The 18,970-nt window shown below is 53.9% G+C and overlaps 1 protein-coding gene across 4 annotated transcripts in view; it reads left to right on the top strand.

Moving 5' to 3' along the window:
* The window catches only part of ITGB4 (integrin subunit beta 4), a 54,877-nt gene extending 36,076 nt beyond the window's left edge, over window positions 1-18,801 (top strand). For 3 of the 4 annotated variants that reach the window (XM_039501226.1, XM_039501225.1, XM_039501228.1), the window contains 14 exons: window positions 180-384; window positions 2,147-2,307; window positions 3,396-3,576; window positions 5,372-5,509; window positions 7,011-7,193; window positions 7,394-7,525; window positions 9,807-9,977; window positions 10,553-10,726; window positions 12,287-12,436; window positions 12,724-12,912; window positions 13,287-13,442; window positions 13,838-14,002; window positions 14,541-14,657; window positions 15,308-18,801. In XM_039501226.1, the coding sequence (XP_039357160.1) occupies window positions 180-384; window positions 2,147-2,307; window positions 3,396-3,576; window positions 5,372-5,509; window positions 7,011-7,193; window positions 7,394-7,525; window positions 9,807-9,977; window positions 10,553-10,726; window positions 12,287-12,436; window positions 12,724-12,912; window positions 13,287-13,442; window positions 13,838-14,002; window positions 14,541-14,657; window positions 15,308-15,447 (2,262 nt within the window). In that variant the 3' untranslated portion in view covers window positions 15,448-18,801. The remainder of the gene's footprint in view (window positions 1-179; window positions 385-2,146; window positions 2,308-3,395; window positions 3,577-5,371; window positions 5,510-7,010; window positions 7,194-7,393; window positions 7,526-9,806; window positions 9,978-10,552; window positions 10,727-12,286; window positions 12,437-12,723; window positions 12,913-13,286; window positions 13,443-13,837; window positions 14,003-14,540; window positions 14,658-15,307) is intronic. The other variant, XM_039501229.1, reaches the window with a different exon arrangement.
* Window positions 18,802-18,970: the final 169 nt, after the last annotated feature.

Below are 18,970 nucleotides of genomic sequence, written 5' to 3'. Positions count from 1 at the left end.
GGGTTGGGGGGACCACACTGATGAGCTATGTCCTGTGGCTGGAGAGGGGGTGGGCATGCTGATGAGCCATGTCCCGTGGATGCAGTGTGGGGAAGGACTCAATAATGAGCCACGTCCCGCGGATGCTGTGGCTGGGGAGCAATAAACTATTTAGCCTGTTCTTTCTCCTCCTCTCCCAGGACTACATCTTCGCAGAGGGCGACTTGGTCTTCCAGCCTGGGGAGATGCAGAAGGAGGTGCAGGTGGCGCTGCTGGAGCTGACCGAGATCGATGCCCTTCTGCAGAACCGCCAGCTCAAACAGTTTGCCGTGGATCTGCTCAACCCCAAGTACGGCGCCAAGATCGGCAAATACCCGCAGACCACGGTGACCATCACTGACCCAGGTGGGTGTGCCGGCGGTGAGCTGTGCTTTTCCTGCATCACCAGGTCCTTGTGCCATGTGCTGCTGGCAGATAGAGTGACTCTAGGCCAGGAGAAGCAGTGTGAAGTGTGTAATCACTACAGTGTGTCACACCAGTGACATGTACGGATGTGTGGCCTGAGCTACCAGAGATGCTCCTTTCCCTTGATGCCTCAGCATGCTGCAGGTCTGGGTCCTAGCCCCAGTCGGAAGCTGCCTGGGGTAGTTAATGAGACAGGGTGGGTGAGGTGACATCTTTTACTGGACCGAGTTCTGTTGGTGAGAGAGACAAGCTTTCGCGCTTACCCAGCGCTCTTCTTCAGCTCTGGGAAAGGTACTCGGAGCGTCACAGCTACATACAAGGTGGAACCGATTGTTTAGCATTAGTATTTAACATATATTTCAAGGAACCACTCAAGGTGAAGTGGTTCATTAACACCTCTCCAGTCAGAGGGGCAGACACTGGGAGGAAGGGGGTATTAGTGGGTTATGGATTGTTGTAATAAGCCATAAATCCGGTGTCTCTGTTCAGTCCATGATTTTTAGCATCTAGCAGAGTAATGAATTTAAGCTCATCTTTTGAAAGTGTTGTGCAGGTTTCCTTTGAGGATGAGGACTGAGAGGTCAGCTACAGAGTGGTGGCTTGTGGTGAAAAGTGTTCACCCAGAGGTGACAGGTTGTTTTTGCCTTTTATCAGTTTCCTTTGTGAGTTCATTCGAGAGGGTAGTGATTGTCTCGTTTCACCCACATAGTTGTTGTTGGGCATTTAGTGCACTGGATGAGGTGCACCATCCAGTTGTGATAGGCACGTGTAGGACCCCGGGACCTTGAAAGGTGCGTTGTGGGGTTGTTGATTGTTCTAGCTGTGGAGATATGTCTGCAGGTTTTGCATGTTGTGCTGGTGTATTTAATTATATAGTTTTGGTTCCCCCTAGTTGTAGACATGTGCATAGACGGTATCTCAGTCGCAGAGACTGGGAGGAGATGGATCATGTGAATTGCAAATCGAAGTGGAATTGGTTTCCTTTCCCTGTGGATCTGGGTGCAGGTAGCAGTGTGTTTTGGGGGAGTCGATAAACCACTAGTACTGTCTGCACCGTTAATGTTTTAGCCCCATGGGGCTCTGTGGGGTTTAGATACCTGTGCAACCACACGTGGAGTGACCCTTTCCGCATGAGCCAGGCTATATGGGTTGTCTGACAGGCCCTATCAGAGAGCTGTGTATTCTCCTCACTTGTTGGGTAGATACCTAATAATTGCTTTATCACTATGTACTTGACACTGTCCTAGTGGCTTCATGGAACTGTGATTCTAAGGAGAAACTGTTATTGAAGCATCATAAAATGCACAATAGAAAAGCCCAAATGCTTCCAGAAAGCCAAGCCAAGCAGCCATCGTAGTCATGGATTCATTTCTGGGGCACAAGCCCCGCGTGCATCACAGAAGAGGCAGTGTGGCTCGTTGGCTAGTTTCGGGGACAGGATGCCTGGGTTCTATTCCTGACTCTTGCTGCGACGTGCTGTGTGACCGTGTCACATTGCCTCTGTATGCCTCAGTTTCCCTTCTCTGCGAAGTGAAGAGGACACTGATTGGCTCCTCAGGGTTGGCTTGAGAGCTAATGTAGTAATGGCCGTTAAGCCCGGAGAGAGCTGGAGAAGTGGCGATGTGGGTTGTCCCATTCTTGCGCTGTCCTGCTGAGGGATGGTCACTGATGCACTCATGGCATTTCACTCTCCCCACTGCAGAGGTTGTGGACGGCATACAGATCCCAATTGGCCTGGGCCAGTTCCCTCAGTCTCCCAGAGGCAAGCTGGGTGCGCCACTCAATCCAAACGCCCAAGCTCTAAGCTCCAGGAAAATCCGCTTCAACTGGTTACCACCGCCTGGCAAACCCACAGGGTACAAGGTAAGGGCTAAACAGGTTCCTGGGGTGGGCATGGCCAGCCCACCATCCTGGGGCGTCATGGCCACTCCAGTCCAATGATCGTGCATCCTGCACTGGGGGAGGGGAGAGAAGGTGCTGGCAGGTGGGAGGGCATCGTGGGTTTGATGGATGGGAGCAGGATGTCCTGGGCGGATCCTCTCTGACCATATCAAATCTTATTCAAGTCTAGTAAGGGAAAGTCAGCAAGGGGCTTACCTCTCATATGGAGCCTGTCTGTCTGGTGTGGGAATGGGTGGGGCTGGGGGGCCTTGGAGCTTGTGGAAGGGAAAGGACGTGTAGCTGGGGGGAGCCAGGCACAGTGCCAGTCTTCCCTCCTAGCCTTTGTCAAGGAACTCGACCCTTAGCTCCTGTGTGTCCTGCTACTCCAACCCTCCCCACCCCCCTCCAGTGCAGCCACTGCACCTCATTCCTTCCCTGACGCATGTCCCAGCTCGGATAGCCCACAGTCCTTAGCCCCAGCACAGGGACCTCGACCTGCAGCACCTGCCCATGCCGCCTCTCTTCCCTGAGCAGCAGCGGCTGATCGTGCCAGAGCCCTTTCTAAGTTTCCTGGTGCGGAGCCCTCTGGGGACTCAGATGTATTTCCCTTAGATGTGAAGTTACATTTCTCCAGCGGGGAAAGGCCGCTGTGTTCTCACTGGGTGTTGCTAGGAGCATGCGGGATTAGCAGGCAGAGCTTCCTGCCAGGGAAACTGGGGCAAACTCCATCACTGAGTACAGAAAGAACTAGCCAAGGCAAAGCTCCAGAAAATGTACTGGAGGGAACAATCCCGCGCTGGGAGGGGTCTGGACTAGATAGTCAGTGTTGAATGTAGGGGGAAACTCCCCCCTCTGCAGACTGTGCACCATTTATTCTCTCAAAATAGGGCTTCATTGGTGCATGGGTCTTCTCTGACCATTGCATCCTGCTGTGCATAACACTCTCTACCCCAGGCAGCGGATTGCATGAAATTTGCACTTGGTTTATAATCACTCTTGGTGGCTGGGAGGAGGAACTGAAGGAGAACAGGGGAGGGGAGAAGTATTTATGGTTTTCCCTTTGATGGCAGGTGAAGTACTGGATCCAAGGGGACCCTGAGTCGGAGGCCAGGCTGATCAATTCCACGGTGCCGTCAGCAGAGCTGAATAACCTATACCCCTACTGCGACTATGAGATGCAGGTCTGCGCCTACAGCAACATGGGCGAGGGGCCCTTCTCGGATATCACCCACTGCCGCACCTTGGAGGATGGTGAGCTGTTCCCACAGGCTCGCGTGGCGTTTGTGGGGATTAGATCCTAGTGACCAGCTGATGTGGCCAGAGGACACCAAACCCTGTCCCACGTATTGAAGGCTGATGCCTCATTGGAAATGTCTGCAGGACAACCTGGTCTTTTAAAAGGCACAATCTGGTGGTCTGCACCCAGGCCTGGGAGCCAGGAGCGTTTGAGTTTCTGCTACCAGCTCTGAAACAGGTGCCATCCGTGGCTTTGGCCCAGTCACTGAACCTCTCCCGCCCTGTGTCCTCAGCCGGGACATCTCAGGGTACGTCTACACTGCACCTGGGAGTGAGCATCCCAGCCCAGGGCCACAGACTCGTGCTAATGTAAAAACAGCTCCTCCCCTCCCCCCCGACTTGAGAGCCCAAACTGCAACATCTACATCAAGCTTTTTAGCACACTCGCCTGAGTCTGTGGACCTGGGCTAGGAGACTTGCTCCCTGGTGCAGTGTAGACGTACCCTTATAGGCCTCATTTTTTTAACTGCCGAGCACCCTCCATACCAAGTGATTAAACTCAAGCCCTGTGTGTCCAGGTGTTTTATCCCATTCTCATCACTGGGGGTAATGGGGATATTCCCCTGCTGTTCCCACAGGGTTGTTGTGGGGTTGAACTGGGGTTAATGAAGATGACACATGTTGTGTGAGTGTGTTACAAAGGACTGTAGGTCCAAGAGCTGCTCAGATCCTCATAAATGGAAGAGTATTTGCTTCTCCGGGTACCAATCTGAACATCTTACTTCATCTTGTACTGCCCCGGTCAGTAGCCGGGATGGCTGTTTTATTAAATCTTGCCAGGAAACCAACAAAAAAAGCAGAAGGCCCCAACCAAATGGAAACCTGAAATATTGATCACAGGATTCCTATTGCCAAATGATAGCCGGACGTCTTATGAAGCTGTGAATGGAGCTAGAGGAATAAGGGACTTTTTGGTTCACTAGCAATTCTGAAAAATCAAAAGAACAGAATAGAATAAAATAAAATTGGGGGTTAACCAAAACATTTTCTTTGACCCCAAATGGAACATCTCACTTGGGTTTCAATCATTTTTAAACATTTCTGATTTTTTTTTTAAATAAAAATGACAGGAAATTTTGAAACAAGAAGTCATTTGGAAATGAAAAATGGAAACATTTCATATTTCAAGTATTGAGACGAAAGGTTTAGGATTTGTTTTACCAAAACAATTACACAAAATCGACATGAATTCATGAAATGTTTCATTGCATTTTTTGCCAAAAAAAGGTTTTGCTCGAAAATTTAGCCCAGCTCCTAGTTGTGAACACATCTACCACCACTAGTGCCCATTTCATATAAATCCTCTTTGTTAATGTGCTTCTGAACGCTGTGCACTGCACCTCCATGAGTGGCGGTGGAATAGACCCAAATGGCACGTTTTGTGTCCTTCTATCTCTGGTTTGTGGCTCTCAGGACTTTTCCTTCCACCAAGATACCTTCCTCCAGGGGGCCCACCAGAAGGAACCAAATTGCTGGAGGAGGGGAGAAGACAGCCCATCATGGACATGGGCAGCGATAGGCATACTGGAAGGGTCTAGATACCTTAGGCTCTGTGATGCGTTTTCCAGCACCTTCCAGAGCAACTGGTGTAAAATAAGCATGTGGTGGTGCCACAGTCGAGAGATCTCCCTGGATCGAGCCAGTTGAGCCACACTTCCCTTGGTCATGTCCCATCACTCACACCCAGAGATATCCAGCCCTCCCCGCATGCTTGTTTCCAACCCTGCCTCTTTGCTCTCGTTCCTGTTAGTTCCCAGCGAACCTGGGCGTCTGGCTTTCAACGTCGTCTCTTCCACTGTGACGCAGCTGAGTTGGGCTGAGCCTGCTGAGACCAACGGGGAGATCACGGCCTATGAAGTCAGCTACGGACTTGTCAATGAGGACAACGGTAAGAGAGGGCTCCCCCTTGCTGAATGGTCCTGTAGAGGTGTCTCCATTGGACTGAGACGCTAGGACCTTGGCAGAAACAGCCAGTACCTGTCCCCAGTCATTTGCTGCTCCTACCCCGGAGCCATGTACTGGGGTTGGGAGCAGCCCACGTTACGATGAGTGAGAGCGCGCAGGCTGTTGGGTGGTGGTGGGATGCCAGAGCCCAGGACAGAAGTTCAGTATTAAGGACATGGTCCTGTGAGGTCCCGAGCACCCTCAGCTCCTGTGCACCTCATCTGACTTCAGTGGGCGTTGGGGACGCTTCTCACCTTGAACAGTCTAGGGATGATGCCGCTGCTGGAGGCCCATTTCCCTGTTCGCTTTGGGAGCTTCCCAGAAGTGGAGTTACACCCTGGGAAACAGACACTCAGGGTGGCTGGCTGCATGACCGGTAACACCATCCGCCTCTGTCCTGGCACCTGCGGCCCAAGTCTCATGGAGACCCTTGGCCTTGGGGGGCTCCATGGAGCTCGCCAGACAGGATCTGGGGGGCGCTGTCTGGGACTGTCGAGAGGAGGACGGAGGTGCAGTGCTGCAGTGCAGAGGCCGTCTGGGGGCAAAGCACAGTGCTGAAAGCAGAAGTGAGCCCTGTGAAGCAGGGTTGCTCTGAGGTCTCCCGCTGCCATTCCTAGACGTGGACCCAAGCCACAAGGTTCAGAAGAACAGCCACAATTGTGGAGGGTTCTGTTGGTTTGACCCATTGATACAGGCCAGCTGTGAAGTTCAGGCCTGGATACAGGCCAGCTGTGAAGTTCAGGCCTGGATCTCGACTCTGTTTGGGGGAGTTTGGATCCAGGGGTTTGCTTCTGGCCCATCTCTAGTCATTATTAGAACGCAATGGCAGGTGAAACCCGCGCTGTTTGTATTGCTCTTAGGAAACAGTGAGGAGACTCCTGCAGGTTGGCACGGACGGGCTCTAGCTCTGCTCTGAGTCCCTCTGCTGACAGGGCTAGGGACTATGGGGGGCTGATGCTCCATGTGCTACTGTGTGAGCTGGATCCGAACTCAGGATCTGATGGGTCCTTCACTCCCCAGGCCAAGTGAGACTCTCCCGTCTGTCTGTAGCGCCCCCTGTGGATGTGTTGGGAGCAGTGTCAGTGGGAGATGAGGGGGTGCTGGAGGCAAGGATGGTCAGCACGACAGCTTGGAAGATGGAGGGGAAAAGAGCTGGGAGTGCCACAGTGCCATGAGCACACCAGCTAGGCAGCTGGCCGAGTGACTGAGCTGCATGCGCAGGACAGGCACTGCAGCTGCAGCGACCACAAAGAAACGAGCGGGTGTGCAGAGGCCGGGGTGGGGCGGGGGGTGTCACTGGGCCTTTGTGCTGTTTTCCCTTTCAAACGGGAGGGCAAAGCCGCCTAGCCCAATACAATGGAAGGAGAGGGGAGAGAAGAAATGAAGAGAATAGTGTGTGCAGAGAGAGAGATGACCTTGCTGGATGGGTGTGTGCTTCCTTGCAGTTCCCTTTGGGCCCATGAAGAAAGTCCTGGTTGAGGAGCCGAAGAAGCGCATGGTTCTGATTGAAAACCTGCGGGAGTCGCAGCCGTACCGCTACACGGTGAAGGCCAAGAATGGAGCCGGCTGGGGGCCTGAGCGAGAAGCGACGATCAACCTCGCCACACAGCCCAGGCGCCCAATGTCCAGTGAGTGCGTCTACTGGCCTGGGGCCACGTGGGGAGCGGGGCTTGACAACTCTCTCTCCCTCCCTCTCCCCGTTTTAACTTGTCTGTGTCCATGCTAACATGCCTGTCCCTGTGGCATCTGGGTGGGTGGTTTCCCTCTGGCATGGGAGGGCCCCACACAAGCAGCGTGTTTAACGGCGCTCTCTGCCTGCCCCTCGCAGTTCCCATCATCCCCGACATCCCGATCATCGATGCCGAGGGCGGCGAAGACTACGACAGCTACTTGATGTACAGCGCGGACGTGATGCGCTCCCCATCCGGCAGCAAGCGCCCCAGCGTCTCCGACGACTCCGGTACGTGCGCTGTGTTTTGCAAAGAGCGTTTTGTTGATTTCTCTTGACAGCTTTGAACACTGAGCCTCCCCCGGGAGAAGGAGACTCGAGAAAGCAAACCAGCAGAGAACCTCCCTTCCGAACGAGGGAGTGATTTACTAGCCACAGTATCAGCACAGATCGTTTTGTTCCTCATTCTGCTGCGAAGGCAGAGAGAAGTCCTAGCTCTGGGAGGACCATGCAGAGGCTGAGCTGCCACCTTGCTTCTGTGCTGCTGCTCTGAAGGGCAATGGAGGCACAGTTGGGTAGGAACTTGGGCCTCTGCCCATTGCCATGAGATTAGGGTACAGCGCACAGTCCTGACCTCCTCGCTCCTGGGGATGTTTCTTAGTTCAGCCGTTAGGCCAACGAGAGGGACCTCACTGGGTGGTGGAGCAGACATTTGAGCTAATAGCAGCTTAAGACCCAGAAGAACCCTACTGGCCCATGGTATTTGGTTCTCTCCTGTTGTGCTCTGGGGGTGTCCCACTGGTTATGTCAGGGCTGCTAAGGTGAACATGGCAGAGTCTCAGCTCGGAATAGCTATTTCAAATGGGAAGAATGAAAGCGACTTGTAATGTGGAGCCAGGGCAACTGATGTTGCTGGGGCAACCTTACAGGAGACCTAGGCTGGAGCAGGTTCGACAGTGGCTGGAATGAGGCGTCCCCTGCCCTGTGCTCTCGCTCTCTCTCTCTGTTTCTCTCTGCTTTGGGAAGTGATGCGTCCTTGCAGAGAGTAGAGTGTACATGTAAGGACAGCCCCACGGTGGCCAGCGTTGTGTGCACTTGTGAGCTTCATGGAGTGAGGAGGCCGCTCCTGAGCATGGGAAGACAGTTCTATCCAGCAGTGCCTGTGATGGGGACAGGTGTGCAGTGGGATCGCCAGCCCTGTTCTCAATCCTGATGGAAATGGAGTTGGAGCTCTGGTCTCCCCAGGGCTGGTTGAACCCCCAGTGTCCTGTTCCCTCCATTCTCCAGCTCTGTCCCGTGATCTCTGCACAGCAGTAGCCCATCAGCGGGTTTGTCACAGGAGGCAGATGCAGCTGCTCCTGGAGGCTGACCCCAGTGTGCCGCAGGTGGCCGGACGGTGGCAGGTTCCCCACTTTGCCCCTGCCGGCCGTGCCAATGTGAGTACTTACATTGTTCCAAAAGGCTCCAGGTGGAAATATGTGCAGCTGCTGGGGGAGGACTTGGACCTTCGCCGCATCACCTGGAGGCTCCCAGCCGAAATGATCCCCCGCCTCTCTAGCAGCAGCTGCTTCTCCTCGGACACCGAGGGTCTCCTCCCCGAGGATGGCTCCCACTCTGAGCTGTTGGACAGCGACACAGCCGGCGGCAGCCTGACGAGGAGCGCGACGCCCCGGCCCCAACCAGGTGAAGGCCGGCTTCTTCTGCAGTGAATGTCGTGTCTCGTCCTTCTCCGAGCCAAGAGCGTGGAACTGGGCCCTGCCCCCTAACACTCCCTCTGTACCCACGTTGGTGTTGGCATGAGGCACTGGTCACATGTAGTAGAGTCTGCTTGCAAAGTGTTGTCATGGTCTGTCTGCTCAGGAGAGTGCCAAGGTAACGCCCACCTCGGGCCTGGACTGGGAACCTGCTAGGAGCTCGCTTCTGCAATAGGCTCGGACCCTTAGGGAAGGAGCAGATCAAAACCATGTGAAGCCTGTAAGAACAGCCGTCTCCAAGGGGCCACTCCTCATCTTAAGTAACTGCTCTGAAGTAACCCACCCAGGTTTCCAGTGCAAACCTGCAGGACTATTATTCCGAGAGCAGCCTCTAGGAGGCACCTGATTTCTGCTGCCCCTTTGGGTGGTCACTTAAGAGGGGGTTCATAAAGACCGTTAATGGCGGGGTTTGCTTTTCAGGTCTGGCTGAGATGGGTTCCAATGTGAAATCTCTGGGAGCCGCCTCCTTCAGTTGGCATTTCTTCTGCTTTTCGTTAAGACAAAATATAAACACGTGCTGGGATCAAGAGATCTGACCGTTAGGACCCGTGAGGTTGGACCTTAGCAGCCCCCCGACAAGCTGAGCTCTGGAGTTACCTTGGGCACTGCGGGTCGGTCGGGGAGTGTGCAGGGGGTGCAGGTTCCTGTTTGTTTCCCCTGCCGCTGGCTGTGCGGTTGTCACTTGTCTGAAGAGCCGGAGTTGTGTTCTCAAACAGCTGGAGAACAGGACAAAGCCGGTGCAGGAGGCATGGAGCCGTGGTATGGTCCCAATGCCTGGACTGCAATTGCTGAGACTGACTGAATTCAATCTTTCCCAGAGCATCTGCCGAATGGCCGGATGGATTTCACCTTCCCCGGCAGTGGGGGCACCCTGAACAGGACCTTGAATGCCACCTATAACCAGCTGGCCTCACATGTGCACCAGGAGAGGAGGCTGATGAGCAACTCGTCTCTGACCAGAGATTACAGCACAATGACCTCAGGATATGGTGAGTGTCAGGGGATTGGGGCCCTCCCCTCTGCTCCGCCATAGCAGGGACCTGTCTTCCTACCCTCTACCCCTTACTGCGATCTTGGGTCACACCAGCTCCCTGTACCTCTGCCTCCCAGAGCTCCCTCTCTCCACACTGAGAGGGCTGCCTCTGTGCATCCCCACAGGGCACCCTGAGAAAGGGGGGGCTGCCTCCATGACCCCCCCCAGGAAAGGGGAGGCTGCCTCCATGGGGCCCCCCAGGGCTCTCTGGGAAAAGGGGGGCTGCCTCCATGGGCCCCCGCAAAGCATCCTGGGAAAGGGGGGGCTGCCTCCATGGGCCCCTGCAAAGCCTCCTGGGAAGGTCGGGGGCTGCCTCCATGCCTCTTACTCTATCTCCATGGTTACTTTGCAGCTCGAATTGTTTGAGAGTTGGTCTGGCTCTGGGGACGGGGCTGGAGAAGCCCTTTTCATGCTCTCCCTTCAGGCAGCCCTCTCTGTACCGGGGCCCCAGCACACGGGCTGCTCTGGCTTCAGATGCCTTCAGTGGTCTCTCTCTCTCTCTCTCTCTCTCTGTTTTCCATTGTCCTGTAGCCCAGCCAGGGAGGATTCTCCCTTCCATACATGAAGATCGTGGCAGGATGGCCCTGCTGCCCCAAGATGTAGGTGTCAGGAGCAGGGCAAAGGTGAAGGGTTCCTACGCCAGCAATGGCTTTCGGGATTCTATAATCATGACTGATGGGTCCACTGGGATTGCCAAGTATATAGGTACAGCCCACGGCAAAGCCTTGTCCAGTGTCTTCGTGGGTGTCTCCCCACAGTCATGCATCCCATAACCAGCCCATCCACCCGTGAGCTGTCTGCTCCTCTCCTCCACTGGCTTTGTGTGTGTGCTGATCCGTGCCCCCGACCCTGGCTGTGCCTTCACCACGCCACCTTTCCATTTGCAGGGTTCATTGACCTCGTTCAAGCCATGTGAGCTGATTAACCTACCCCGCGCTCTAACGACCTCATCGACTTGCCGTCCGCGTCCTGCTCTCTTCGCTCCTAACAAGCCGATCGTTTTCTGTCTCTCTCCACAGGCCTTGGGGGAGAATGTGTGGCCAATGCAAAACGTCCCTCTGAAACACGCTAGGCAGCTGAGTCATAGAGCGCCTGGCATTGAGGTGCTGGAGAATCTGCTCGACATTGCATCCATTTGCTGCCATGAAGGCAGTGGTTAAGGGCTACCCCTTAACTCTTCCCGCCTTTTGGTTCTGGAGGTGCTATTTGTAGAGAGAGCAGGGTGGCCTAATGAACTGAGCATCAGGCTGGGAGCCAGGAGCTCTCAGGGTCTAATCCCTAGTTCCCCTTTGACTCACGTGAACCTCTTTGCCCCAGTTTCCCCATGTGTAAAGCAGGGATAGCAATACTCACCTCCCTAACAGCTTGAATCAATTACTGGGACACGTGACTGCAAAGCTCTTTGAAGATGATGGGGGAGGATTGCAAAGGCATAAAGGGCAGTTAGGTACCTGAGCCCCACTGAAAGCCCATGGGAGTTGGGTGCTTAACTCCCGTTGACAGTTTCCCCCTTGATGAGTGGCTGCCGGCACGGAGAGCTGGGGGAGGATAGGTCAGAGAGAAGCTGGCGGGGGAATGGGCAGCTAGGTAGGTGAGTGTGTGGAAGATAGGAGTGGCCCGTGAGTTAACAGTGTGGATGTGTGAGTGGGTAGGGGCAGCACCTCTGTGCCTTTCTCTCCAATGGGGGTCTCTGATCCCATCCCCAGCTTGTATGCAGCAAGGCTCAGGGCTGTTACATGGCTGCTCTGACTCCCCTTCCCCCTCTCCCTGCACAGGCCTGGGTGCACACACCCTAGGGTGCATTCCCTCTTCCCCCAGAAGGCCAGGAGTCCCACTCACTCCCAAGATGTCCTCGAAGCACCAAGCCGCCTGGACATGGTGCTTCACGGGGGGTGAGTTTGGCCAAGCATGGCCCCGCCTGCTGGGGAGCTAAGGGGCTGCCAGGGAAAACGTCTCGATGTTCTCAGCAATCCCTTCGTTCCCCTGGCTGGAGTCAGGGTGTTGCTTCTCCAAGTCCAGAGACTGCAGGGAGCCGTTGTCAGAACCCATTAGTACACCGCTTGACCCCATCCTGGCTGCTCAGCTCAGCCCTCAAAGCCCCTCCGGGTAGGTTCTCGGCAGATCCGGCCCGTGGTTGCGGAGAGGACGTTTTGCCACATTCTCCCTGGACTGTAAGGACCATCACACACTGGGGTGTGTCTGTTTCTTCTCCCCTCTGCCTCTTGCCTTTGAATCCAAGGTTGTGACTTTCCCTCTTTGCATCAGATTCCAGAATGGCCCTGGGCGTCCCCGACACTCCCACCCGCCTGGTGTTCTCTGCGCTGGGGCCCACCTCCCTGAAAGTCAGCTGGCAAGAGCCGCAGTGCGAGAAAGAGGTGCAAGGATACAGCGTCCAGTACCAGCTCCTCAGTGGAGGTCAGTGAGCCCTGTTGGGCTGACGGCTCAGCCCCGGGCGTGGAACGAGTCTTCGTGGTACAGCATGGGGCTGGGGGAGCTAGAGCGGGACCCGGGTTCCACTGAAGCCAATGGGAGTTTTGTCACTGATTTGAGCAGAGCCAAGATTTTAGGCGGCGGGGTGGGGGGTCTATTCCCAGCTCTGCCACAGACTTCTTGGGTGGCCCCCCATGCTCTGTACTGCGGCTGCAGCCCTGCCGTTGTGACTGTTAGGTGGCACCTGTCTCTCTCCTTCCTCCCCTTTCCAGGAGACGTGTATAGACTGAGCATCCCCAACCCCACTCACAACTCGGTGGTGGTGGACAACCTGCTGCCAAACCACTCCTACATATTCAAGGTGAAGGCCCAAAGCGAGGAGGGCTGGGGCCCCGAGAGAGAGGGCGTCATCACCATTGAGTCCCAGGTGGATCCGCAGAGCCCGCTGAGTCCTGTACCAGGTGAGAGGGCACGGCGCTGGCTTCACTCCATTCCCGTCTCCCTGTGGCTGGGCAATGAGCCGCGGGACCCCGGTGCGGTGGGTTCACACACTGCTCCACTGCCTGGGGGGGTATGGAGGCCGGCCTCGGTGCGCTAGGGGTCTGGGGCATGGTGGCAGCACCCAAAGTTTAAGCTCTGTAAGCTCCCAGTTGTTGCTCCTTCAGTCCCCCTTTAAAATGAACACCCCCCTCTCTCCTTGAATGCCGCTCTCCAGTGTGCCAGCTTCAGCTCACTCTGCAGACAGCTGAGACTCCCAGCCCATTACAGCAGTGACCAGGCTGCTGCTGCTTCTCTCCCCCAGTCCAGCACTGACCTCTCGCTGTTGCTCCTGCAGGTTCACCGTTTACACTGAGCACCCCCAGTGCGCCAGGACCCCTGGTGTTCACTGCCCTGAGCCCGGACTCGCTTCAGCTCAGCTGGGAGAGACCCCGCAAGCCCAACGGGGCCATTCTGGGCTACATGGTCACGTGCGAGATGCTGCATGGAGGAGGTACATTCTCGCTCGGGCTGGGCTGGAAACAAGCCATCGGAGAAGTGACAAACTGCCCCTTTGCTGGGGCTAAAGTGTAGCACGTCGCAGCTGCAGACCTGATCCAGGAACAGAGCCTCCCACTCTGTTCAATCCCTGAGCAGCCTTAGAGGGGAAGGCTGGGCCCGAGACCCAGTCCTGTACTGAAATGGGGATCTTTCGACAGAGAACCGGGGATGTCATAAGGGGGGATGAGGGCTGAGACAAGAATAAAGCAGAGCAGGGGAGAAGGGTGGTGGAAACTGCAGGAGGGTAGCAGCTTGGGGGTGAGTGGGGAGGAGGCTGGTGGGAATGATGGTGGGCTTTAGGGAACCATTGTATTCTCTCTCTTCATACTGTGTTTCTATTTGGATTAGGGGAACCCAGGAACATCTATGTGGAGGGGGACAACCCAGAAACCTCCTTGACAGTGCCCTACCTGAGCGAGAACATCCCCTACAAGTTCAAAGTGCAAGCCAAGACCACCCAAGGGTTTGGGCCAGAGAGAGAGGGCATCATCACCATTGAGTCTCAAGATGGAGGTACCACATTTCTTGTGTATATGCGGGGGAACAAAAGACAACCTGTGGGAGATGGCAGTCATGGGAAGAGCTGGAAACTAGGTCAGGACTCCAGGGTCCTTGTTCCACCTCTGCTGGTGAAACAATTTCTGTGCCACAGTTTCCCTATCTGTAGAATGAGGATAATACATATCTCCCGGGGGCAACAAGGTTTAATGTAATATTTATAAGGGGCTTTGAGATCCTTGGGTGAGAAAGGAGTCTGAGAACCTATTACTATTACTTTATTGCCAACCTTCTTCTTTCGATGATTGTGTATCCCCAAGACCCAGCAGCCACCTCACAGGGTCCCTTCAGCCTCCCAGTCTCTCATGAGCATTCTTCAGTTTTCTTTCTTTAAGGGCTTCTAATGGAACAGTTATGACATAAGCTCTCTGCCTAGTGGTATGGGGAGAGGGTCGTAAATGTTGATTGCTCAGTGACGGGTAGCTAGGGGCTCCATGTGATCGTACAGCTCCTGCGACATTCCCCGAGCTGACTTCTCTCCTCCTCTCTCCAGGAGCTTTCTCACAGTTCGGAGGGCAGCAATACATGAGAGAGGAAGTGTACAACCTCCCTGCGGAATACAACACCAGCACCACCATCAGCCACTCCTCTCTGGAGCCCTACTACACAGGTAAGGGCTTCCTGTCTGGAATGCTTCAGTCACCGGAGACGGGGCAGATTGTTGTATGGAGCCACAGTCGTTGGTATCGGGCAGTGTAAAGGAACGTGCCTGGTGTAGTGAATAGTTACAGCACAATCCTGACTGCCCATAGATCTTAGGGTCCTAGCTCTGCAGACATCCAGGGAGGGGCTATTGGAGGGCTCCTCAAGGATGTTCAGTGCTGGAGGCTTTCAGCAAGGTGGGCAAAAGGCGAAAGAGAGAGGGGAAAAAATGAACAATTTAAAAAATCGTGTTTATATCTCCCCATCCCTTCACCCTCTCGTGCGAAGGGGTAATGATTTTGAGAGACAAAAATTGCTGTCAATGGGAACTGAACCAACTCCTCTCTGTCCTTGCTGCAGCACTGCCTGCTCTGCCTCCCCTAGTACTGGGTGGATGCCAGTCTGAAATGCGCCATGGTTGCATTTCCTGAATGCAGCCCAGGTCCTGCTGTGGCTTCGGGCTTCATGTGGGGTCCGGCAGAGAATTTCGTTCCCAACACATAGGCTAGGGCCCAAAAGCGACTGCTTCTCCTGTCTGACAGTCCAGCCGGGATAGAGCCAGGGCAGCACCTCATGTAGGCCGTCCTGTCCATGGCTGACCTGCTCCTCTTGTTGCAGATGGCATGTTGATGACCACCCAGCGGGTGGAGAGCAGTGGCACCCTCACCAAGCAGGTCACCAAGGAGTTCGTCAGTAGGACCATGATGTCCAGCGGAACACTCACCAAACAGTTGGAGACACAGTTCTTCGAAGCCTGAGCTGGGGAGCGGCTGCCAAAGGGGTGTGCGTGTTCAGACTGCAGAGCTTTTCGGGCGGGATCATGCTATGGTCAGCTTCCAGGCTCTGGGCTGCCGTGCCCACCCAACCCCACCTGGGCATAGAACTGCAGTGGCACTTGACGCGCTGGTCATTCCTTTGAAGCCCACCGCCGTGGAGGCGGCAAGTCAGCGGATGGGGTGGCAAGCGTGTGATTGGCATTTGGAGCTCTCCGTTTCTGGGCTGGCCGGCCTAGGATCTCCACTGAGTGGTCTGTCGCAGCGGCTTCTCGGTGCAGGGTCATTGGCCAGCCATTTGTGGAGTCCCGTGTAGTATAATCCTTACCGGCTGACTTTGTGTGTCCGTGCTGCCTACCCACTCTCACACCGCTGGCCTCCCGCTGGAACTCTGATTGCACTGGGCTTTGGTCTGTATTTAAATGTCCGTCTCCTCCTCTGCCTTGTGTGCTACCTGTCATGCATGGTCATTTTTATTTTTCCAACCTGCTTTTCCCCGTGTTCGTTTCACCAGTGGGAGGCAACTCCCTTGTGCTCTGCAAATGTGCACAGGTCTATGGTTTATGAGCCTGTGTTGCAATGTAGATGGTCAGGGTAATGGCTGCATGCCTACCGCACCTGTTTGTGTAAAGCCCCCTGCTGCTAATGTGTGGTACTGCAGTAACAAATTCTAGCCTTCATTTGCATAGCATTACCCACAATGCTCTATGATGCAATTTTGCTTAACTCTTGTACAGTTTTCCTCGTATATATAAATATATTTTATTATTTTATAAAGAAACCTAAGTAGATGAGATCTACAATGAGCATTAAGGACACACAGTTTTTGGGAAACATTTGTCTTAGCAGAGACCTGTTAAGGAGCCTGATCCAAAGGCAATGGGAAAACACCCAGTGACTTCAATGGGCTTTAGATCAGTACCTAAATCCTCCACTGTTGATTTCTGCAGTACAGCAACCCAACCCTCTCAATCATCCCAGATCGAGGAGCTTGTGTACTGCAAAGCCTACAACAGTCCAGTCTTACTGTAGCTACAGCATACACTTGGGCGAACGCCAAGTAAAGCCTGGAGGCCTACAAGGGAAGAATCAGAATGGCTAGTTCAGTGGTGTAGGAGCGGAAGAAGTGTACTAGAAACGGGTAATATTTTTGTTTTCTTGAAAGACCAACTTGGTTATAAACCTAAGACCCCAAATCCTTATCGGTGTCACTTTCCCCCCAGTGGAACTTTAGTGTAGCTTAGGCAGATAACATTGCGCGAATTGTAAAGGCCTTTGATCCCCTGCCCAAAATAATCTCTGTAGTGTATTACATTCCACTGTCACCCAGTAACTACAAGGTGACAGCAGAGAGAGAAGTGGGGGCAGGACTGTCTCTCTCCTTTACAGTGGATGAACTGTTAGCCTCAGCCACGTAGTTCTTTCCCCAGCATCAGCCATTCTCAGACCAGATCGGGGCCAAGAGCTGTGCTGGAACCCTGCCGTGCATGGCTACCGCTTGGTGGCAAGGCTGCAGCTGCATGAACCAAGTCGCTCCGATGGTCCTGCTACCCAAGGCTGAGGGCAGTAGGGGCTGTCGTGCGTCTGACCATTGTCCAGTGAGCCTTTACTAGCGTTATTGCTGTGTGTCTGGCTTCTGGGTCGATGAGGCATCCTAGCATCTTGCCATACCCTTTGCTGAGTTCCCTCCCTACTACTTCCCAACCCGGTGGTGCTGGAATTCTCTGTATGTTCACTTTCCCTAGGGCATTCGTGGCAATGGGTGGGGGGAAGGGGAGCTTCGCTTTTCTGTCCCACATGCCTCTGCAAACACTGCACTGTTATGCCAGCGGGGTGACTCGTTCGTACGTTTCACTTCCCAACCCTCTCCCCGAGGGGGTGTCTTTGAAGCGAGCGATTCTGATGATAATGTACAGTACTAACTGCAGGGCTTGTGCGCTCAGTTCCATAGCCACACATCCAACCCAGCTGTGCCGATGTTTAATATGGCTATTAACCTAAAGACTTAAGGGGAGATTTGCAAAGGCCCAAAGGGCAGTTAAGTACCCAACTCCCATGGGAAGTCGGTGGCAATTGGGCAGCTCCTATTTATGCTGTTGAAAATCTCCCCCTAAGCCCCTCCAGGCCGTTGCACAGCATTAGCTGGCTAACCAAGAGCTGAGGCAGCATGGGCCAAAAGCTAGAGATGTGGACTGGGAGGCAAAACCCCTAGCGGGTTCTAGCCCTGGCTGCACTACTGACTCCTTCCCTGAGCTTGGGCAAGACACTTAACACCCTGGTGCCCTGTGGCACATTTGTCAGATGGGGATGGTAGGACCCACCTTTGAAATCTACCACTGAGAAATGCTCTTGAATTGCCTCGTTTGACACTTGGCTCTGAAGGGGTCTGAGCGTGGACTGGTTCAACTTCACCCTCAGCCGACTAGCAGGGGAGCTGCTCCTGAGCATTTGGGAAACTTCCTAGTAAGAACGGCAGCTCCCCCCTTTCATGGGTAAGGCCAGTTTTCAAAGGCTGCGGAACAAAAACAATAGTTGCCCTTATTCCCTGGAGGTGTCGTTGGTTTTATTGAAGCAGACTATGGAACTTCTCTGCCATTCCTCGAGAACCAGGGAGCGCTCCCAGGACAGACCATTTCAAGGGCTCAATCTTGCACCTGGCTTCAATGGGAATTTTGCCACTGATTTCCATGTGAGCCAGACCCCTGTGTGTGTGTGTGTGTGATTAATATACACACGTTCTCCCCATTCTGCATGACCATCCTGTCCTAAACCTAGGTGGGAACTGGGGCTAATTTAGTTTTTGATCTAAATACAAGAAGCCTGGTCTGTTAGAAACTAAACCAAATGTGGTTTTACACAGCCCATTAGCAATATTTAGTTACTGAATGAATGTCCAGTTGGCCTTATATTTCAGTTCCTGGATTCCAGGGCTCTCGGCTACTACTTTTTTTCCCCTAGACATGGACGTATTTTCAGCTAAAGTGGCACTTCACCAACACCACACCACGTTGACTCTAGCCTCCCGTCGCTGTGCATCACAGTGCTTTGTACTGTCGTTATAACACCCTGATTCGCTGCCACAGGAGAGTTCATACAATAATTGTAACCAAAGATTTAATTCAGTTTATCTGGGGCAGAATGCAGCCTGTTGGCTGATCCCAATTCTAACAACCTGCCCTTTTAAAAGGTTTGTACGGAAGAGCCACAACAGAACATAACCACTTTTTTGTAGCTTTCACGAGATAAGTACAATTGTTGGCACATGAATATTTCCGGTGTGTACCAAGGAAGAGTCTGTCCGCAGCGGTTCTGGACCACCTGGCTTTATATTGCACTTAATAAACAATTTTCTCTATAGTCTGGCTGCCCCTTTTATTGCAAAAATTCAGAGGTCAAGATTGGCAGTTGTGCCAGCTGGCAAGGGATGAGTTACAGGGGCTAGGATGTACCTGCTCCCAGCATACAAGTGACTCCTTCTCTGGGGCCACGTGGCCCTCGGTAATCCTAA

This window comes from Mauremys reevesii, linkage group 15 (assembly GCF_016161935.1).
Source record: "Mauremys reevesii isolate NIE-2019 linkage group 15, ASM1616193v1, whole genome shotgun sequence".
NCBI lineage: Eukaryota > Metazoa > Chordata > Testudines > Geoemydidae > Mauremys > Mauremys reevesii.
The sequence above is the reverse complement of the archived record's forward strand: the minus strand, read 5'-3'. Positions and strand labels throughout refer to the sequence as shown.